The 24,182-nt window shown below is 43.0% G+C and overlaps 1 protein-coding gene across 1 annotated transcript in view; it reads right to left on the bottom strand.

The window, feature by feature from the left end:
- LOC138850988 (cytochrome P450 3A41-like) overlaps positions 1-24,182 on the bottom strand; it is a 133,392-nt gene that overhangs the window by 70,889 nt on the left and 38,321 nt on the right. Inside the window, exon 2 of the mRNA XM_070087085.1 lies at positions 10,004-10,184. Within this exon, the coding sequence (XP_069943186.1) occupies positions 10,004-10,184 (181 nt within the window). The remainder of the gene's footprint in view (positions 1-10,003; positions 10,185-24,182) is intronic.

The raw sequence follows: 24,182 nt of genomic DNA, 5'->3' as shown, positions 1-24,182 counted from the left end.
CTCTTACCAGTGCAGTTTACAAGTTGAAGATTAAGACACATGTGCAACAGTTGGGTGTCTTTACTGATGAGACGTTTCGCTTACACAGTGGAGCTTCTTCAGTCAAATACAAAGGAAGCAGTGGTAATGAAATAAAGGTGATGTAATCAGCCAATCAACCTTGGAGACAAAGTATTTGAGGTGGTGAGTCCCTTAGCCTGGAGAAGCGTTCATCTCCATGGTCTGGAGTGATAGGAAGCTGAAGCATGTGAGGACGGAGTCTTAAATACTGTCGAAGGTGAGGTGGAAGATCTCGAAGACTTTGTAGGGGACAGGATTCATTAGTGGAAGTAAGAAGGCAGGTACATCTGGAATCCAGTCCTCACTCATAACCAGTAGATACGTGATGAAGACTGGAAGATGTCCTTCGTAACAAGATACCGCTGTGCTGCAGTGTCTGACAGTTTTGTAGATGAATGGTTCAGAGAACCGACATGTTGATAAATTAGACACATGTGCAACTCTTGGGTATCTTTATTGAGGAAACGTTTCGCCACACAGTGGCTTCATCAGTCCATACGTAGGAGAAACTTGAAGAACAGGAGGAGAATGAGGTAATCAGTCCCTCAACCTTGAGTCGATGTGTTCAGTCCATCAATCTTGAATAGAATACGGCATATCAGCGGAGAAGCAGCTTATAAACCGTATGGCAGGAGAGGTGCAGCAGTCATAGGTCGTGTCACATTTGTTTAATATGACTGCTGCACCTCTCCTGCCATACGGTTTATAAGCTGCTTCTCCGCTGATATGCCGTATTCTATTCAAGATTGATGGACTGAACACATCGACTCAAGGTTGAGGGACTGATTACCTCATTCTCCTCCTGTTCTTCAAGTTTCTCCTACGTATGGACTGATGAAGCCACTGTGTGGCGAAACCTTTCCTCAATAAAGATACCCAAGAGTTGCACATGTGTCTAATTTATCAACATGTCTGACAGTATTGATGAAAATGGTATAAAATGCTGTCGATAGTATTTAAGACTCAGTTCTCATGCTTCAGCTTCATATCGTTCCAGACAATGGAGCTAAACTCTTTTCCAAGCTGAGGGACTGACCACCTCAAATACTTTTTCTCCAAAGTTGATGGACTGATTACATCATCATTATTTCATTACTACTGTTCCCTTTCTATTTGACTGAGGAAGTCTACTGTGTAGGCGATACGTTCTATCAATAAAGATACCCAGCTGTTGCATATGTGTCTTAATCTTCAACTTGTCGGTATTTTTTACCATTTTCGTTTGAAGTTTGTGGAACGTCTAATAAATATACGTTTGGTGGGGGTATTTAGAGATACACAATAGTCTCTCTACTAGTCAATTTGGTTTTCATAATGGCTGCTCAACTATTGACCCTTTACTCCGCTTAGATACCTATGTTCGTAATGCCTTTGCTAGTAACCACTCAGTTATTGCAGTCTTTTTTGATCTTAAAAAGGCATATGACACTACTTGGAGATAAAACATCTTTGCCCAAGCTCTTTCCTTAGGCCTCTAGGTAATTTGCCACTTTTCCTTAATAACTTCTTATCTGAGAGACATTTCCGTCTTCGGATTAATAATTTGCTTCCCCTGGACTCTGTCCAAGCTGAAAGTGCTCCTCTGGGATATATATTTAGCACGACACTTTTTTCTACTAGCTATAAACGATCTGTCCTCTGTTCTCCAATCTAATATTTAATCATCACTTTATGTTGATGACTTTGCTATAACTTGTGAATGCGCTGACTACCGTCTAGTAGCAGCCTCACTCCAGAATGCTGTCAACCAACCGTGTTTCCTATTGGGCCACTACCCATGGGCTTAAATTCTCTGGTGCTAAAACGCACCAAATTACTTTCACCAGACGTTTCTGATACTCCATTGTACCTATATGGCTCCTGTTGCCCTGAACGTGATACGGTCAGATTTCTCGGTCTTCTGTTTGATCGCCGGATGTCCTGGAAACCTTACATCACCTCCCTGAAAGCAACTTGGCATAGCCGGCAGAACCTCCTTTAAACCCTCGCTCATCTTTCGTGGGGGTGGGGCGGATCATCGAACCCTACTTCGACTGCATTCATCATCAATTTTATCGAAACTAGACTATGGTGACCAGATATAGTCTGCAGCCTCTCCTGCAACTCTTTCTAAATTTGATTCCATCCATCATTAGGGACTACATTTATGTCCAGGTGTCTCTCGCTCCTCACCTGTTGTGAGCCTATATACAGAGGCGAATGTTCCATCACTGAACAATCGCCGTGATGCCTATTGCCACCGTTGTTTTGTCCGCTCTTATGACCTTCACGATCCTTCTACATACAGAATAGTGACGGACATTAGAAGACATCTATTTGTTTGCCGCCTGTTGCACTCCATGGGTTGTAACCACTCAGATAGTTTCCTTCTGGTTAGAGCATAACAACATAGGTCAGAGAGGTTGGGGTAATAATAGTAATCCTCTGGAAATCTTATTTTAATGAAGTATATTTATAATACAACATAAAGCCAATAATAATACTATACGAATTATCGTATATAAATTAAGAATGCTTGTTTGTTCTATATTGTCCGAAATATATATATATATGTATATATATTTATATATATATATATATATATATATATATATATATATATATATATATATATATATATATATATATATATATATATATATATATATATATATATATATGTAAGGCTTTTATAACACATGGTTAGGATGAGATCCTAGACATAACATATATATACAGAGATTACTTTAGTGTAAAAGGTCTTATTTCCCATTAGGAAGCAGTCAGAATGCAACAGAATAAGTCCAGGCCGGAAAATCAACCTTGGCCAGTTACCAGAGACGAGCAGGAGTCTTCTCGTTGGCTGCTCGTCCCTCAACCTTGAGCATACAGGTCAGGTGGGCCACGTGACGTGACTCACAAACACTTAGTAGAGTTGACCAAAAGGGGGGGAGAGGGGGGTATAACCACCAAACACCACAGCTAACCATACACCGGTACACAGAGCGGCAGGCAGGTTACTATACCTTCAATTTAACTTATCATTGACCATATCTCTTACGGGCCCTGTGGTTGTGCTGCGCACACGCTCCTGGTTGAGAGGCCTTCCTGCGCAGTTTGATTTTCTCAAGATGGCGCAGAATGCAAGAAGGCGTGTCAACGCTGTGTGCTTTGATTTAGTGCAGGGTGTCGTTACACCGCAGTCCGCACAGGTGATTCTACCTATGATTATTCGCGACACATACGGCATTGCTGATCAGGATCTGTACGGAGTATCGCTCAATAGGGCTCACCGGATATTTGTCAAGCTACGATTGACGGCAGTGTATGAACGCCTGGTGGAGAAGTATCAAGATGGTTGTGTGGACGTTAACTCGGCAATACGAGTTCGTCTCATTGATGTGTCGAGACACTACACCTGGGTGAAGGTACGTAATGTGCCTTTCGAAGCTGACGAGGCAGATCTAAAGAACGTTTTTGAACGTTACGGTACTGTTCACCTGGCAACAGCGGGTACTTGGGCGGATAGGGCGTACGCCGGCTTGCCAGAAGGTATGTTCAACCTGAAGATGATGCTGAGTCATTTTATCCCATCGTTTGTCATCCTAGAGGACTTCCGGACACAAGTTATGGTGTATTATGCAGGGCAGCGCAAGACTTGCAGGCTATGTGGCGCTTATGACCATATGGCAGCCCAGTGTGAGGCAGCAGCGACGACAGGATGCAGACAGAGGGACGGAGCGGAGGCCTGACCTGATGGTGGGGCCTGTCAGTGGGCCACCTGTAAATGGCCATGGTTCTTCTTGGAGCAAGGAGGTGGAGAGAGTTCCCGACGGTGGGGTCCAGCCCATCAATGCCTGTAGGCTCTATGGTCTCCGCTTTGGTAGAAGGGGAGACCAAGTTGAGTGACGAGGAACGAGGGAAGGATGTGGCTTTAGAGCAGTTGACAGACAGGTTTTTGGAGACGACGAGAGCTGGGGATGATGTACGGTCGGTGGAAGGACCAGAGGAGAGCGACGGCGAGAGGAGAGGCAGTCAGCTGACTGCGGGTGCCACTTCTACGGGAGTGGTGACCGTGGTCGAGGTGGCGGCAGAGGTACATTGTGAGGCATCTCCCGACCAGAACATGGATGCAGAGCGCGTTCGGCGAAAGAGGGCGGCAACGCACTCTGATTCCGATAATGTCTTGACCCCGGTGCAGAGGCCGGGGAAGAAACCGTGAGCTGACATGGTGAGTGGAGGCGCCACAGGTGTGTCCGGTCAGGTGTTCGACCGGGGGGGTGAATCGCGCTCACAGTAGAGAGCTAGGTGGGAAAAGTAGGAAGGCTGGTAATGCGCCTATGAGAGGAGTTCCAGGGCAGCGTGTAAAACTCTTCACGAAGGTTTCAGGTGTATGACTGTAAATGTAAATGGGATGTGTGCGAATGTGAAGCATTTGTGGCTCCAGGGGTTTTTGAGGCGTTATGCCATAGATCTTGTGTTTGTGCAGAAGCATAATTTTAAGGTTGGTCGGGATTTGAATGTGGCTGGATATCGTGTGTTTGTGGCATATTCGGAACGTTTGAAGGGTGGGGTTGGGATCCTGATTCGGGAGACGAGCCTGTTTGTTGTAATTAGATGTGAGGGAGGGGAGGAGGGTAGGGTACTCCGGGTAAATGGATGGTGGAGGGGTGAGCGACTGGCAGTGGTTTGTGTGTATGCGCCAGCGGAGCGTGATGTACGGGTGAAGAATGAGTTTGTGCATGATGTTTTGATTTATTATTTGCGATCTCTTCCCTCGGTAACAATCGTAGGCGGTGATTGGAATTGTGTAGTACGTAGAAAGGATGTGGAGCCACGGGAAGCAGGGTGTTTTTTGGTTAGGCTAAGGGATCTTTAGATGGGCGTGGGGTTAAGGGATGTTATTGGAGGTGGGGACCTGATGGTTGAGCATACATTTCATAGACAGAGATACGCGGCCAGGCTAGATAGGTTATATGTGACGAGAAGTGTGTGGGTGATGTGCATGCATATGGTAGATGCTGTATACATGGATCATAGAGCTGTTTATACGGACTTGACTTGGGCCAATTTGCCTAAGAGGTATCCAGGGTATTGGAAGTTAAATGTGAGACTTCTTGGGGTGGAGGAGGCGGGGTTAGATTTTGGGACAATGTGGAAGAATTTGTGGGTGACTTACTGGGGTGGTGGGATGGGGTAGCTAAAGAGAGGATCCGGCAGTTTTATGCGCAATGGGGAAAGTACCAGGGTTGGATGACATACGAGTTGCAGCAGCATTTCGAGGGTAGGTTGCAAGGTTGTTATGAGAGGGGCGTGCAGGCAGGGCAGTATCCCATGGAGGAAATCGAGTTGTTAAAAGGGAGGATTCGAGATTTGCAGAATGACAGATTTGATGCGGTGAGAGTGCAGGGTGGATTTTAAGAGGCGGTGTGGGGTGATCACCCATCGGCCTGTGCGTTACGGGGACAGAGGCAGCGCCGTATGGCTATGGAAATTGATAGGCTGGTGGTACATAAGGACTTAGGTGGATATAGGGCTGGACAGGAGTTAAGAACAACGGAGGCGATGAGTGATTACGTGGATAGGTGGTTTGGAAGAAATTTACTGAGTGCAGGGGTGGATGTGAGGGCTTTCGGGGGGTTGGGGGAGAATGTATCTTGTGTGCTAAGTGGCAGTGATCGCATGGTGTTGGGGGGGATATTGAAGAAGGGGAGGTGTGGAGGGCTTTAGAGGGGATGGCACAAGGTAAGGCACCAGGTTTGGATGGCTTGCCCTGTGTGTTTTATGTGAGCCATTGGAGTGTGTTGAAGTCCTTCTTAGTAGAACTAATAAATACGATGAAAAGGGAGGGGAGGATGGGCAGGTTGCAAGGAACTGCAGTTGTTGTTTTAGTGCCAAAAGGTGAGCGACAAGACACGGTGTGGGACTTTAGGATAATATCATTGCTGTGTGCTGATTATAAGATTTTTGCAAAAATTTTAGGAAATAGGCTGAAGTGTGTGGTGGATAGAGTGGTTGCGACAGGACAATATGGTGTGTCTGGGAGGACGATGTATGACGGGCATAGTATTATAAAGAATTTTGTGGAAGGGTCGAGAGGGAGCAGGGGAGGGTGTCTTAGCATTAGATTGGCAGGCTGTGTATGATAGTGTAGAACGTGAGGTGTTGTGGTACATATTAAGGAGGCAGGGTTTTGGGGAGGAGGTGGTGCGTTGAGCAGAGACATTGTATAAAGGTGTGGGAGTGTGTGTACAGGTAAATGAGAAGTTGAGGGAGTGGGTATCCATGGGTCAGGGTATTAGGCAGGGTTGTCCCCTGTCTCAATTGTTGTTTGCCTTTTTAACAGACCCTTTCTAAAGAGCGGTGGGAGTGTATGTGGAGGTGGATGGGGAAGTAGGAAGTGGAGAGCAGCGAATAATAGGGTACGTGGATGACACGACAGTACTCGTGTGAACGCTGAGGAGTTTATGTGCAGTAGGAGATGTTATTGATAATTTCGCGGGGGGCTACCGGTTTAAGAGTTAATGTGGAGAAATCAAAATTACTGGTCTTAGGAGATAGGGTGGGAAGAGAGAGTTGGGGATGGAATGTACGTTGGAATATGGTGGACAGGATAAAAGTGTGTGGGATAGTGTATATGGGTAGTGCGAGAGGGGCAAGGATGGTTAATTCTAGACTTGTTGTGGATCGAGTGGTGGGGCGCTTGGATGGGTTGAGACCAACTCGTTTGACAGTACATCAGCGTGCGATTGTTGTGAATGTGTTGTTATACAGTAAAGTCTGGCACATGGCAGCAGTATATCCGTTAGCAGGTCCGGATGTTACGAGGCAGTTAAGGAGGGTTTTCCATTTTCTTTGGGGTTCCAGGTGTGAATGGTTGAGTAGGAGTGTCGTTACCCTACCGCTCAACAGAGGATTGGGGTTGATTGATTTACGGTTAAGAGTCAAGTGTATTTATTTAAAGTGGGGGTTATGCCGTGTGCGGGGACAAACGGGAAGGGGCGTGAATGACTTACATGAAGAGGTGCGAATGTGGTGGGGAGGGTAGGAGAAGAGGGTGTGTGAAGACGTGTTGCGGGCGTTGCTGCATGTCCGGGACCCTAATAAAGTTTGGGTGGGTGTTTTAGAGCGTGCTGTAGGGGCGAAGGTAGTCGCGAAGGCTGAGAGTATCTACCCTATGTATGCGGGGGGGGGATATATGGGAGAGGTTACGGTTGATGCGCGTGCGACCAAATGTGCGAGAGGTATTTTTCCGTTTTCTCCATGGTATACTGCCGTCGGGTGCTGCACTTAAGGAAAGAGGGTTGATGGTGAAGGGCGCGTGTCGGGTGTGTGGGGATGAGGAGACGGCATTTCATGTAGTGTATTTTTGTGATAATTTAAGGAGTATCAGGGAATGGATGGGCAAAGTTCTGAGGACAGTGGGAGGGGGCGGGATATCAGTATTGAGGGCGTTAAGTTTGGATGTGGGAGGCATAGAGGCGCCTGTGCAACGTGCAATCACGTATATAATTCCGGATTTTGTTTTTGTATCCTGGGCGATGAGAGGGAATGGGGATTGGGAGGTGCGCAAAAGGTTGTTGGCGGCGACCATTCATAGAACGTTGTGTTGGAATCGGGGAATATATGGAAGTCACTGGAACCAGGCTTTTTCAGCAGGGTATTGTAGTATGAGAGTGAGAGCATTGTTAGCGTTGTGAAAGGGGGGGGGGGAGTTGAAGTTCAGGGGATGGAACGGGGTCGTCTCCGGGGTTGGGTATGCACAAGGGCTGTGTTGCTGTGTGTATCAGTGTAATGTGTGGTTGTGGTGAATGTGGTTGTGTGAGAGGATGTGGTGGTGCAGTTGTATAATGTGTTATAGCTGTCTTATGTCAGTCTACTGCCTTCTTTCTTTGTTGACGTTTAGGCTTTGCCCTGACAAACGGGGTTTTATGTGTTTGTACCGAGTATTTTATTGCTATATTATATAATGTATATAGACTGTAGGTGAGTGCGGAATGCTTATGGCTTTTCTAGTTTTGTGGCTGACTCGTAAGACTTGTGGTAAGGCGAGCATGTGTGACTGTAGGGAACTTATGTACTGGGGGGTTAGTTGAGTAAGAGTATGTACTTTGTTTTATCATGAGATTGTGATGTAGGTCCTTTCATTTATTGATTATTTGTGCAGGTTGAGAGTAACCGATATATTTATCGTAATATTCTTCTTATTGTATTGTGCATTGACAATAAGTCACAGTAATATTATGTAAATAGTGTATACCTGAAGGGATTATGGATTTAATTGTGACAGGGGTCATCTACATGTTATGTCCTTGTTGTTGTTCTTGTGTACGTAGGATTAAAATTACCCATCTTTCTTAATGTTCTGTTCTGTCATAAGCGATATTTTCTAGTGTATTTGTGTAACCTCTTTGTGTCTGTTAATATTGCTTGTTATTTTGCTATTGTACGTCCTGAGGGATTGTGATTCATAATGTATTTATATTAAATGTATATCAACCCTTATTTAAGGGGTTTTATGATAAGCTATGTATTGCATTTTAAATAAAAAAAAATTAACTTATCATGGCCATGTTACGAAAATAATAATACGCGTTAATAAGAATAAGCCTTAATAATACAAGGATGTTCATTTCCAATTTAGCTATTAAAGGAAATGACCGCAATGTAGTATTAAAGAAGTTAACAATAGGGGCATGACGCCGCCCCTGTTTATTCCATCCTTTTTCTCTTCGTCTTCGTCTTGTCTTCTCTTCAGTTGTTCCCTTTATATGTTCATCGAGCATCTAACTTTTATTCGTTTTGAGTTTCCGACAGTTCATGTTTGTTGTTACCCACTGGCGTGTGCGAAAGCTTAAATACTTAAAGTTGCTTCAACCACTTCCGGTCTCATTTTCCATGTGATTGCAGTATACACTGATGGTTCTGAAACCTCTGAAGGTTTCATTTATTAGACTCGGCTATTATTTTATGCCTACCTCAACGTCTGTAGGAGTCTCAGACTTTTTCAGTGCTTTGCAAACTTTTAAAAAATTGATTAGCTTCATCCCCTGGTTCTTCGTATACAGCTTTAGTTGCGCAGCATTTCGAGCAAAAAACAAAGAAATCGTTTTCTACTGGATCCCAGATGAAGTTGACGCTCAAGGCAACAAGCAGACGGACTCTGCGGTCAGCTGAGCATGACCTCCCAGTTTCATAGAGAGTTATTCCATTCTCAGAATATTTTATTGTATCCTCTAACCACCTACACAGCCATTAGATACAGCGTTAATACGATATGACTCATAACAAATTATATTCTATCAAGCTAAATTTAGATTTCTGGCCTTCATATCATCGATGCCGAGGTCGAGAGACTATGCTCGCCCGTCTTCACATCGGGCACATCAGTCTTACTCATGGGTTCCTCATAGAGAGGTGCCCTGTTCCACTCTGTGAGAATTGTCAGGTTCCAATTTCAGTTTGTCATATTAAATTGGACTGTCCAGTCTATCATCGAGAACGTAGACATTACCTCCGACGTCGTCACCGCTCTTTCACCCTTACTTTATCTTCCCTCCTTGCTGACCGCCCCACCTTTGACTCAGACTCCCTCTTTGTCTTTCTGACAGCAACTGATTTATCACACAAATTTTGGTAATACTTCCTTTAACACTCTTCACAAATCTTTCCAACACTTCCTCTGTTATCCTCTCCACCTTTGCTACTCTCGGATCCAGCAACACCCCCTTCCCTGCAGCACTGTATGATTCTAGTGGGTTTAGCGCTTGATAACAACAACAACAATAATAATAATAATAATAATAATAATAATAATAATAATAATAATAATAATAATAATAAAAATAATAATAATGGTAATTAAGACGATATATTTCATTTCCAAAAAAATATGTAGTTTCATTCTTCCATTAAAATGTTTGCAGAAGCTCTTGATGACAACCATAGAATGGCGAGAACTAACCTCGTCGAAATAATCCCATCGAGACTGAAAGAATGATAACTTCTTATGCATGTGTCCCAGGAATGGTAGAAAAGGTGGGGTGGGAATACCACGGGACGACCAGTAGCTGTGGCGCCAGCGAGAGTATACATAAGCCGCCAGCACCAGTCCTGCTACAAACAACCACACCTCCACACTCACCCTGAAATCAAATATACTCATTAGTAGATATTTTCGATTTCTTTGTAATCAGTCAAGTTAATCCCGTTCAAGGCCGTGCAAGGGAATTACTTATGTACCTCGGGTATGCTCTTAGAAGAGCGCCCTCATGCAAGTGTTTTTAACATAATGGAGGTACAATAGTCTGTCATGAATATATTTATCTGGTAACTCTCGAAACACTACAGAAAACACACTTATTTTCCACTTGTTACGTTCTTACTTCGTTCATGTAAAAACCACTATTGTTTATAAACACATGAAGCATTAGGGCTTAATTAAGGATTTAAAATATCACAATAACAAAATTTTTTTATTTAAAAACTTCAATGCACAGAGATACATAATCAGACTTTGGAACATAACTTCTCCAGGCTGAGGGACTGACAACCTAAAATTCTACGACTTCAAGGGTGATGGACTGATTACATCGTCTTCACATCTCTACTGCTCCTGCCTACTTTCTGTACTTGACTGAAAAAGCCTACTGTGTAGGCGAAACTTATCGGAGTAAAGTTGCCTAACTGTTGCCTATGTGTCTTACCTACCAACCTGTCGGTATTGTATACCATTTTGATGTTCACATAATCAGATACATATGGCAATATGTAACAATGAAACTTGTAAGTAACAGGACATCAAACATTTACACTACACCAAATGCAGTTAAAAAGAATCATAATTAAACCAAAAAGACTATCCCTACAACCCTCACTCTTCAGTCAAATGCCATGTTGCACAAGTACAATTAAAAGCTAAGGATTCAGTCTGCATTTCGTACCCCCCAACCCCCGGCCTCCACGTGCAAAAGTCCACTTGCACTTTACCATACAATATCCTAAAATCGTGTATTTAAACATATAATAATAACATACATAAACATATCTTTTGACACAATACATAGAATATAACAACTCGATTACAGTTGAGAATTCCAACTTTTATGATAACATTACATCAGACATATAAGTATATGCATAAAAATGCATATACTTTATATATATATATATATATATATATATATATATATATATATATATATATATATATATATATATATATATATATATATATATATATATATATATATATATATATATATATATATATATATAAGGAGACACGTATGATTGCATTTAACATAAAATTTTGTCAACGGGTACAAATCCAGTCCAAGCATAATAACGCTATACCCTCCTAACACTACTAACCACACAACCAAAGGACATGAATTAATAATACATTAAACATGACTTTCCATTTGACTACATGATATACAGCATAGATATATGATGAAACTCTCCGGATTTAATAGCTCAATTTGAGTATCTAGCTCTCATGCCACACTATATGCTAATAATATGACCGGTCCCCTTTCTGAAACAGGCTGACTGGACAATGGAATACCAACATGTCTGCCGAAATGATAAAACCAAGCACTGAGTCCCTGTATGTCCCCCCCTTCCAGTCCGAGTCATCAACCACATCGAGAAAACATACCCCGGACCTCATACAGGACACCCCCCCCAAGGCCACACCCCCGCACATATGCACACCTATTCACTAGTACACCTCATACACTAAACCTTACCCCCTTTCCCCGAGAGACCAACCCACACACTCCATCCTGTAACCTAACAACTCATTATAGATGTCATAACCCCTTTAATACCTCCATCGTTAGGTTTCGATATTCCAACGAAAAGTCTCTCTCCCAGCATTGTCCATACACCTCTCGATTTCTACATTTTGTTCTGTAAAAACGACACGCCAGTGCCCTGATGCGCGTCGCACTCCTAATCTCCCGCATTCCCATGAAACGCACAAATAGTCGAGCACCAAGTACGAAACCGATCGTCGGACCACATCAGAACGCCCCCATACTTCTAGATTTAATACTCTAGGCATTGACAACCTCCCTCCTCCCACCTGTCGTAAAACACCCTGAAACCACAAAAGTATACGACGTGGAATGCCGTTTCCGGCCACCCACACCATACACAGACCTGAGCCTGAGTCAGGCCCATAACATACAATTGCGCCTTAGCCTTAGACGCTAGTATTCCATTGAGGAAACGGTACCCAGTTTCTCGGACCCGAGGGTGTAAACGCAATCGCCTGAACCAATACCAAATGGACTTCCATTGGTAACATGGAAAAACCTCCTCACCAATTACCTCTCCCACGGACAGACCAGTGTTACCCAGTTTACATACCTTTACCCTCTTAGGTTCTTGCGCTACCAATAGATGCCACAACATCGCTTCACACAATATTAAATCCTTTCCCACCCACCACCGTTTAACCTCTCTCATTACTGCATCAACCCTCACCCCCTAACACCACCCCACACCAGATATTCCTGTCGTACATAAATACCTATTAAACGCCTGTGCAATGGTATTAACCCAATACCTCCCTTAGCTACTTTTGTCATGACAACATCCTTCCCCAACCAATGCTGATGGAATCCCCAAATAAAATTCAAAGCCTCAGTACATCATCTGCGATCAAAGTATAAATTGCCGCAACAAACCATAATTTGCTATATACTAGGATGCTAATGACGATTACCCTCTGGAGTAGCGTCACCTCACCTGGTTGCCATCCCACCATTCGTCGAATGGCCGCATCTACCACGAAAGACGAATTAATTGCACGTGCTAACCTTTCGTCATTTCAAAAATATACTCCACATATTTTGAGTCAATCAACAGTTTTCCACCCATATTCCCTACCCAACGTCCCCCTTACCCAGGACTCCACCTACGAGAATTTTGATTTCTCCCTATTAACACGCATACCTGATGCATCGCCAAAAAAAACTTATATCCCTATTAATGAACTCCAAACCTTCCCTACTATGCACCATTATGGTGGTATCATCTACATAGTCTATGATGCCCACCTCTACACCCTGCCCACTAACCCCCTTCCCCACTCCTCCAGCTACTAACCTATAAAAGGGGTTCTGCAAACAGGCAAACAAGAGTTGCGATAGGGGACACCCCTGCTGCAGCCCCATCCCCATGCCTATTGTGGACCCTACCCTCCCATTCACCTGTACCCATACCTTTGCATCGATATATAGCATATGCACCCGTGCCACCACTTCCTCCCCAAAACCCTGCTTCAATAATATTGCCAATAAAGTCTCCCTATCCACATCATTACAAGCCTTTTCCCACTCTAACCCTACTACTCCATCCCGGAATTTTTCTCCACAAAACTTTTAATTCTAAGATGGCCATCCCTCATAGACCGCCCAAGAACCCCATATTGCCCTTCCCATACCACCTTATCCAAAATCTGTTTCATACCGTTGGCCAAAATTCTTGCAAAAATTTTGTAATCTGCTCCTAACAACATGATGGGCCTAAATTCACCTAGAGTTCCATGGAGATTCACCTTCAGCACCAACACCACAGTCCCTAACCCCACCTCCCCACCCATTCAACCTTCATATTTCATAGCATTGTATAGGCGGACCAGAACATGTTTTAACTTGTCCCAATGTACTACATAAAAATCCCCCGGAATTCCGTCCCAAACCGGCGATTTCCCCATTGCCTGACCCCCAACGGCCTGGGAAACCTCCTCCTCAGTTATACAACCCTCCACGACCACTCTATTCACATCCCTCACGTTCGCCACCATACCATGCAGTAAGGCCTCCCTCACCTCTCTATTCCCCTCTGTACTAATCCATTTCTTTTCAAACCATTTATCCGCATAGCTCCCCATGCTTTCAGTAGTGCAGAGCATTTGTCCCTTACGGTATCCTGCCCAGTCCTCATCGACCACCAAAGACATCACCGTCATCCCCTTTCGTCACAACCTGAAACTTCGAAGAACCCTAGCAGAGGGCTTATCCCTCCATAGCACATCCTCAATCCCTGCCTGCACCCTCAACGCCTGAAAGTTCTCATTCTGAATATCTTGTAATTGACTCCTAAGACACTATTTCCTCATGATCATACCTCCCTCCTGCATTGTAACAATCTTGCAGCAGACCCTCAAGATACCTCTGCTTTCTGCATCTATAGAACGCGTCTTCCCTCCCTAAGCTGCTGTAAAAATCCTTTATTGCTAACTTTGCTTGTAAATTCCACCAATCCACTACATTCTCAATTCCTTTTCCTCCATCCCACATCCTATCCCACCATAACCCGAAAGTCTCCAAAGCCTCTAAACCCTTCAACAACCTAACATTTAATTTCCAGTAACTAGGGGAGACCCGAACAGCACCTTCCCATTCTAGAGCCACCAGCATGCCCCGGTGATCTGATAATCCCAGATCCAAGCAGTCTACCCTCCCACTGCGTATTAGATCATTGATATACACCCTGTCCAAACGCGCAGCATACCCTCCTCGACAAAAAGTGCCTTCTACATTCCACCCTCCACCCCCTACCACGTCTATAACACCAATTGCCTGCAGAACCTCCCATAAAATCCCTAAATTACACCTCCCTCCTCTCGGCTCTACATCCTTTTCCCTGATAACACAATTCCAATCTCCAGCAATCACGGAAACTAACAGTAGGCCCTTAGAAAATACAATAAATGCTCACACACAAAATCCTCCTTCACCTGTCTATTGGATGTCGCTGGCATATACACGCCTACAAAACCTACCTGTATGCGCCATGTTCCTACTACACGCAGGACCCGTCCCCCACCGCCCCATTCCCACGCTAACAGTGTAAAAGGGCTGGTCTCCCTTATTCCTACCACAACCCCACCTTTGATATTGTTCGAGTTCCCCGCATAACATGTATACCCTTGCACACGCAACTCACTTCCACACCTAATATGGTGCTCTTGTATAAAGAACACATCAATGTCCAAACGTCGCAGTGAGACCTCCACCCATCGCCTCTTGACCTCTGTCCTGAGGCCTGGTGGCTAAAGCTCCTGCTTCACACACGGAGGGCCCGGGTTCGATTCCCGGCGGGTGGAAACATTTCGACACGTTTCCTTACACCTATTGTCCTGTTCACCTAGTAGCAAATAGGTACCTGGGTGTTAGTCGAATGGTGTGGGTCGCATCCTGGGGGACAAGATTGAGGACCCCAATGGGAATAAGTTACAGTCCTCGATGACGCACTGACTTTCTTGGGTTATCCTGGGTGACTAACCCTCCGGGGTCAAAAATCCGAACGAAATCTTATCTTATCTTATCTTATTGTAATACACTTGAAGACAACGGCTGGGTTTTACCATTTCGTTTCCCTGTCACTGTCAAACCTGACCTGTGATGAATGATTTTGAAAACTGACAAGTTGAAGATTGAGACACTTATGCAACATATGAGAATCTTTACTGAGGAAACGTTTCGCCACATGGTGGCTTCATCAGTCCAGTACAAAGTAGAATGTTGTAAGGAGAGGAGGAGTTTTAGGTAATCAGTCCCTCAGCCTGGAGTCGATGTGTTCAGTCCATCAATCTTGTAGAATGTACAGCATAGGGCCGTACACGTGGCTTATATACTGTAGTCAGGTGAGGTGAAGCAGGAGGAGGCGGGGTCATAATGGTACCATCCACTAGTCGAAGTAGGTCTTCGTCCAAAGGTTGGACAAGTGTTGAAGAATTCTTTGTATCAAGATCCCATGATGATGCAGTGTCTGACAGTTGTGATGAATGGTTTTGAAAACCATCAAGTTGAAGATTGAGACACTTATGCAACATATGGGAATCTTTATTGAGGAAACGTTTCGCCACACAGTGGCTTCATCAGTCCAGTACAAAGTAGAATGGTGTAAGGAGAGAAGGAGTTCTACTTTGCATTGGACTGATGAAGCCACTGCGTGGCGAAACGTTTCCTCAATAAAGATTCCCATATGTTGCATAAGTGTCTCTATCTTCAACTTGTTGGTTTTCAAAACCATGTCAGACACTGCATCATCATGGGATCTTGATACAAAGAATTCTTCAACACTTGTCCAACCTTTGGACGAAGGCCTAGTTCGACTAGTGCATGGTACCACTATGACCCCGCCTCCTCCTGCTTCGCCTCACCTGACACATATATAGCCCTAGGCTACCAACTCATTGGTCATTGCTTGTTGAGGCAGGTACTCAAACAGGAGCAGGCTGAAATTAATCCTTGAGATACCACTGCCAGGAGTGTCCTCAAATCACTAGAAAAACATGTAGCTCAGCTGCATGTGTGATCTTTATACGATCGCTGGCCCAGAGGTAAGGTGATGCGTATATTGTGCTGTCTCTGAAGGCAGTACAAGGTCGAGTCTTGGTCTGCCACAGGTTGGTAAATAATTTAAAATCACTTGTTTCATGATTTCATTTGGCCAATGTATTTTGTCTTTAAATAAAACATACTTGAAATATAGGGGGTGGTAGGAGAAAATTCTCAAACAGCTTCAGGGAGAACCTTGAGTATTCCCTGAAGCAAGTTTATTCTTTTCTCTGAGGATGAGGGTCTCTATGACAGTTCTAGAGGTGGTACCTCCCTATATATATATATATATATATATATATATATATATATATATATATATATATATATATATATATATATATATATATATATATATACATATATATAAATAGTGATGAAAGCGGCTCAGTGGCTCATGCGGCAGAGTGGCTTCCTTTTCCTGAGCGGTCTCTGTGGCAGAGTGGCTTCCTCCTGAAAAGGGCTGCGGCTGAGTGGCTCCTTTTCCTGGGTGGCTCCTTTTCACACCTATATGCTAATGACCTTAACCTCGCCCTCGAGACCACCTCACCCTCGAGACCACCTCACCCTCAACCCCCCACCCTCAACCCCCCACCCACGACCCCCACCCGCGCCCCCCGCGCCCCCTGCCCGTCGCGCCACCCCCGCCGCCCGCCCGCGCCCCTCGCACCCCGCCCGTCGCGCCCGCCCACGCCTTTTCCTACGCCTTCTGCAGCGTCGTCCGGATCGCCCCTGCGCCCCGAATTTTTTTCCGATTTTTTTCAATTTTTTTTTAATTTTCTTGTGCTCTCCTCGGATCAAGTTTTTGGGTACCCCTCCTTCCACCCCCAAAATTTCTCCTCCATCTCCTTGGATCAAGGTTTTCTCGATAATTACAAAGACTCCATCTCCTCCGATCAAGTTTTTTTGGATTCCCCCCTCTGGGTATAAGCATTCAAAATGGACTCCCACTTGCATCCCAATTTTTTTTCTCGATAATACAAAGACTCCAATTCCTCGGATCAAATTTTTCTCGAAATCAAAGTCTCCATCTCCTTGGATCAAGCTTTTCTCGATAATACAAAGACTCCATCTCCTTGGATCAAGTATTTCTCCTCCATCTCCTCGGATCGAGTTTTTGGATTCCCCCTCTGGGGGTAAGCATTCAAATGAACTCCTCCTATGAGGCATGGTGTGTTCTCTTACTACAGGTCTAAACAAGTGTGACGTCACCCCACCTGTGTTTACTCGGCGGACAGTGACGTCACGTGATGACCTCACACATACAAGCTGAATCTTGTCGACTTCCCCCTATGTCAGTGACGTCACGTGATGACCCCGCACACAGGCTGAATCTTGTCGACTTCCCCCTACACATTTCATATACAACATAGGGAAAACATTTTCACTCTTAACCCAGGATAATCCAAATGATTTCACATTTCAGGATAACACTAATACACAGTATTTTCATTATTTATTTATTATACAACCATTACATTTCAGGATAACACTAATACACAATATTTTCATTATTTATTTATTAGCCCCCACGACCCCCCACCCGCGCCCCCCACCCCCCCGCCCTCGCGCCGACCCACCTGCCCGCCCGCGCCCTCGTGCCAGCCCGCGCCCCTCGCGCCCGTCCGTCGCTCCCGCCCGCGCCTTCTGCTGCGCATTCTGCAGTATCGTCCGGATCGCTCCCCCTCCCCAAATTTTTTTCCGATTTTTTTCGATTTTTTTTTGAATTTCATTTTCTTATGATCTCCACTTCCTCGAATCAAGTTTTTTGGATTGCCCCTCCCACTTTCACCCCCACCCCAAATTTTTCGAATTTTTTTCTCGATAATACAAAGACTCCAATTCCTTGGATCAAGGTTTTCTCGATAATACCAAGTCTCCATCTCCTCGGATCAAGTTTTTTGGATTCCCCCCTCTGGGTATAAGCATTCAAAATGGACTCCCACTTGCATCCCAATTTTTTTTCTCGATAATACAAAGACTCCAATTCCTCGGATCAAATTTTTCTCGAAATCAAAGTCTCCATCTCCTTGGATCAAGTTTTTCTCGATAATACAAAGTCTCCAATTCCTCGGATCAATTTTTTTCTCGAAATCAAAAACTTCATCTCCTTGGATCCAGCTTTTTTCTCGAAATCAAAGTCTCCATCTCCTTGGATCAAGTTTTTTTCTCGATAATACCAAGACTCCATCTCCTCGGATCAAGTTTTTGGATTCCCCCCTCTCAGGGTAAGCATTCAAATGAACTCCTCCTATGGGGCATGGTACTTTCTCTTACTACAGGTCTAAAGTGTGACGTCACCCCCACACCTGTGTTTACTCGGCGGTCAGTGACGTCATGTGATGACCTCACACATACAGGCTGAATCATGTCGACTTCCCCCTATGTCAGTGACGTCACGCGATGACCCCCACACACACAGGTTGAATCTTGTCGACTTCCCCCTACACATTTTTCACTCTTAACCCAGGATAATCCAAATAATTTCACATTTTTTTCGTTAATACCCACAACAATCTACAAATTTCTTTACAAAATACAACACAAGTCAAGACATTTTTCTCGTTTTAACTATTTCATCTCAGGTCACTCCCCACGAAGTAACCTTCTGTCTCTCCTCCTCCCCACCCTCATCGAACCCTCACACTCCAACCAACACCTCACAATTTTCACTCAACCCCCCAATTTTTCTCGTTTTAACTATTTCATCAGAAAGTCACCACAACACTTATAACCACTTTTTCGATAAATTCACTAGCCACAATTTTACATATTACGAAGTTAACACGCACACACACCTCACTTTACTTTGAACACCTTCAAAAGACTCTCATAAATCATTTGAATACTCACAAAAATACCTTTGAACATTTCCAAACAACACTGAAACACTTCCAAAATATCATTTTGAATACTCCCAAATAAGATTTGACAGCTCTAATTTATCTGCACTTACACATTTCATTAAATTACAACTCATCCCCCCAAACTCCTCCCTCAGTCTCCAGACTTCACAACATTATCACAAAAACTAACTCAAACACTTTTACTTTGAACATCACCAAAAAACACCATCAATTAACTTTAAATACTCCAAAAACATCACTCAAACACCCCCAAATCACCTCTGAATACTCCCAGAACACCTTCATAAGTACTCTTGCACATCATTTGAACACCTTCAAAAACACCTTTGAATAACCTCAAAACACCATTTGAGTACTCCCAAATACACCATTGAATACTACTAAAACACCACTGAATACACTCAAAACACCACCAAAATCACCATAAACTAAGATCAACACCCACATCCCTCAACACCCACAACCCACAACACCCACAACCCACAACACCCACATCCCACATCACCCACATCCCACATCACCAACAACCCACAATTTTTTTTCTCGTTTTAAGTAATTTCATCAGAAAAAGTCACAACAACAACCCACAACTTATAACCACTTTTTCGGTATCTCTAGTTCGACAACAACACCCACAACCCACAACACCCACAACCCACAACACCCACAACCCACAACACCCACACCCCACAATATTTTTTCTCGTTTTAACTAATTTCATCAGAAAAAGTCACAACAACAACCCACTTATAACATCTTTTTCGGTATCTCTAGTTCGACAACAACACCCACAACACCCACATCCCACAACACCCACAACCCACATCACCCACAACCCACATCACACACAACACCCACAACCCACATCACCCACACCCCACAACACACACAACCCACATCACCCACACCACACAACACACACAACCAACATCACCCATACCCCACAACACCCACACCCCACAATTTTTTCTCGTTTTAACTAATTTCATCAGAAAAAGGCACAACAACCCACAACTTATAACCACTTTTTCGGTATCTCTAGTTCGACAACAACAACACCCACATCCCACATGTTGGTGGAAGTGTTGTGGTATTTTTGTGTATGTCTTATTTTTGTGCGAATGTTTAAAAAAATAAGTGTTTTCAGTGATCATAGTAGTTTTGAGATGCATGATCTTAGATTTTTGGTGATCTTGGTGATGAGTGTTGATAGATGACGGTAAACATGTTATGGAATTGGTGATCGTGATTTTTGTGTGAATAATTATAAAAATGTGTGTTTTCTGTGATCTTGGTGGTGGGGTCATAAAATCTGGTAATCGTCTTGGATATAGTGTTCTTAGATAATGTAGGGTACAACAGGTTGAAACAAGGTGGGTTGGGTGTGATGTTACCAACCACCAAGTAACACAATGGGAGTGTGACGTCACTGGAGGTGAGCTCGTCGGTCCTGTGAGGTGTGACATCGTGTGTTGGTGGTAGTGAGGTGAGTGCACTTAGATATTGTCAAATATGATTTTTTGTGTGAAATGTTTATAAAAATGAGTGTTTTCTGTGATATTAGTGATTTTTGAGGTAAGTGAACATGGGTGATTGTAGTTGGTGGTTGTCTTAGATTATGTGTGTGTACAAGATATGTTTTCAGTTGATGGTGATCATGTACTAAGTGTTTGCTTATTAGGTTTGTGTTCATGCTTTTTTTTTATGCGCCAAATGGGGAGGGAGTTCTTGGTTATAGTGATTTGAGGGGATTTCTACAAAAAGGGTGTTAGATGGTGATGTTAAACTTAGTTTCTGGTGATTTTGACGGTGATTTGGTAGTATTCAGTGGTGATTTGTTAGTAATCAGTAGTGGTTTGGGAGTATTTGGAGGTGTTTGATGGTGTTTTTTGAAGGTGTTCAAATGATGTGCAGAGTATTTTTTGAAGATGATCAGTGGTGTTCAGAGTTGGTTCAAAGTTAGTCAGTGTGTTAGATATGGTAATGTCTCGTGTCATAAGTGTATGAGTTAGTTTTTTTTTTTTTTGTGCTAATGTTGTAAAGTCTGGAGAATGAGGGAGGAGTTTGGTGGATGAGATGTAATTTCGGTTAGTGAAATGTGTAAGTGTGAATGAGAATGTGAATTGGTGGGTGAGTTAGAGAAGACAAAATGTTATGTGAAATTAGTAAAAGTATAGATAGTTTTAGTGATCTTCGTTATGATGTTTTAAGAGAATGTGTACAAAAAAAAAATGTGTGATCTTAGTGGTGGGGTTATAGAATTTGGCAAACGTCTTGATTGTGGTGATCTTAGATATTGGAGATATAACGGATATGTTTGTGTTAGTTTTGGTAAAATGTCTCATGTCATAAGTGTCTGAGTTAGTTTTTGTGTTAATGTTGTAAAGTCTGGAGACTGAGGGAGTAGTATGGTGGATGTGTTGCAATTTCAGTTAATGAAATGTGTAAGTGTAGATAAATTAGAGATGATAAATCTTATTTGGGAGTAATCAAAATTATATTTTGGAAGAGCTTCAGTGTTGTTTGGAAATGTTCAAAGGTGTTTATGTGAGTATTCAAATGATTTATGAGAGTGTTCGAAGTAAGCTTGGGGGGGGTTGCTCTGTAGCGAGATGATAAAGGTTGTGGATGAGAGATATTGAGAAAAGGTGGTCTCAAATGATGTATGAGAGTGTTTTGAAGGTGTTCAAAGTAAAGTGAGGTGTGTGTGTGTGTGTGTGTGTGTGTGCGTTAGGTGGTCATAGAGTTTTGTGAATATCTTGGTTACAGTGATTTTAGTGGATTTGAGATGGGTGATGAGATGCATTTGTGGATGTGAAATGTGATTTTTGTGTGTGTTCAGAAGAGGTGTGTTGGGAGATGGGTGAGTGGATGTGAAGAAATGCGGGTGAGATGGAGAGGGGTATGGGGAGGGTTGTATTAGAAATTTAAAGAAATATGGGGAGATTTTACTGAAAATAAAGGTAATGTGTGAATATTTTAAAAAGAAATTATAGAATTGAAAAGTTATGATATATTGGAAAAGAATGGAGAGTGTTGAAACATGTCGCAATAGTTGGGTAGTGAGATTAGTTGATGCGAGTATAATATCAATTTATGTGGATACAAGGAGATGGGTATGGAGAGGATTTTATTAGAATTTTAGTAATGTAAAGAGGAATGTGTATTACATTTAAGATTCAGTAAAAAGAAGGGGAAAAAAATTGTGAATAAATTGGTAATTGATGAGGGTTGTGGGTAATGTAGTCGAACTAGAGATACCAAAAAAGATGATATAAGTGGGTTGTTTTTGTGACTTTTTCTGATGAAATTAGTTAAAACGAGAAAAAAATTGTGGGTTGTGGGGTGTTGGTGGTTGTGGGTGTTGTTGTCGAACTAGAGATACCGAAAAGACGTTATAAGTGTGTTGTTGTTGTGACTTTTTCTGATGAAATTAGTTAAAACGAGAAAAAAATTATGGGTTGTGGGGTGTTGGTGGTTGTGGGTGTTGTTGTCGAACTAGTGATGTCGAAAAAGTGGTTATAAGTTGTGGGTTGTTGATGTGACTTTTTCTGATGAAATTAGTTAAAACGAGAAAAAAAATTGTGGGTTGTGGGTGTTGTTGTCGAACTAGAGATACCGAAAAAAGTGGTTATAAGTTGTGGGTAGTTGACGTGACTTTCTGATGAAATTAGTTAAAACGAGAAAAAATTGTGGAATGTGGGTGTTGTGGGATGTGGGTGTTGTTGTCGAACTAGAGATACCGAAAAGACGTTATAAGTGTGTTGTTGTTGTGACTTTTTCTGATGAAATTAGTTAAAACGTGAAAAAAAATTGTGGGTTGTGGAATGTGGGTGTTGTGGATTGTGGGTGTTGTTGTCGAACTAGAGATACCGAAAAAGTGGTTATAAGTTGTGGGTTGTTGTGCCTTTTTCTGATGAAATTAGTTAAAACGAGAAAAAAATTGTGGGGTGTGGGTGTTGTGGATTGTGGGTGTTGTGGGTGTTGTGGGATGTGGGTGTTGTGGGTTGTGGGTGTTGTGGGATGTGTGTGTTGATCTTAGTTTATGGTGATTTTGGTGGTGTTTTGAGTGTATTCAGTGGTGTTTTAGTAGTATTCAGTGGTGTATTTGGGAGTACTCAAATGGTGTTTTGAGGTTATTCAAAGGTGTGATTATAAGTTGTGGGTTGTTGTTGTTGTGACTTTCTGATGAAATTAGTTAAAACGAGAAAAAATTGTGGGGTGTGGGTGATGTGGGTTGTGTGTGTTGTGGGGTGTGGGTGATGTGGGTTGTGGGTGTTGTGGGTGATGTGGGTTGTGGGTGTTGTGGGTGTGAGTGATGTGGGTGGTGGGTGTTGTGGGATGTGGGTGTTGTTGTCGAACTAGAGATACCGAAAAAGTGGTTATAAGTTGTGGGTTGTTGTTGTGACTTTTTCTGATGAAATTAGTTAAAACGAGAAAAAATTGTAGGGTGTGGGTGTTGTGGGTTGCGGGTGTTGTGGGTTGTGGGTGTTGTTGTCGAACTAGAGATACCGAAAAAGTGGTTATAAGTTGTGGGTTGTTGTTGTGACTTTTTCTGATGAAATTACTTAAAACGAGAAAAAATTGTGGGTTGTTGGTGATGTGGGATGTGGGTGATGTGGGATGTGGGTGTTGTGGGTTGTGGGTGTTGTGGGATGTGGGTGTTGATCTTAGTTTATGGTGATTTTGGTGGTGTTTTGAGTGTATTCAGTGGTGTTTTAGTAGTATTCAGTGGTGTATTTGGGAGTACTCAAATGGTGTTTTGAGGTTATTCAAAGGTGTTTTTGAAGGTGTTCAAATGATGTGCAAGAGTACTTATGAAGGTGCTCTGGGAGTATTCAGAGGTGATTTGGGGGTGTTCGAGTGATGTTTTTGGAGTATTTAAAGTTAATTGATGGTGTTTTTTGGTGATGTT

Source organism: Cherax quadricarinatus, chromosome 20, assembly GCF_038502225.1.
Source record: "Cherax quadricarinatus isolate ZL_2023a chromosome 20, ASM3850222v1, whole genome shotgun sequence".
Taxonomy (NCBI): domain Eukaryota; kingdom Metazoa; phylum Arthropoda; class Malacostraca; order Decapoda; family Parastacidae; genus Cherax; species Cherax quadricarinatus.
Note: the sequence above shows the minus strand (reverse complement) of the source record. Positions and strands in the feature narration are given on the sequence as shown.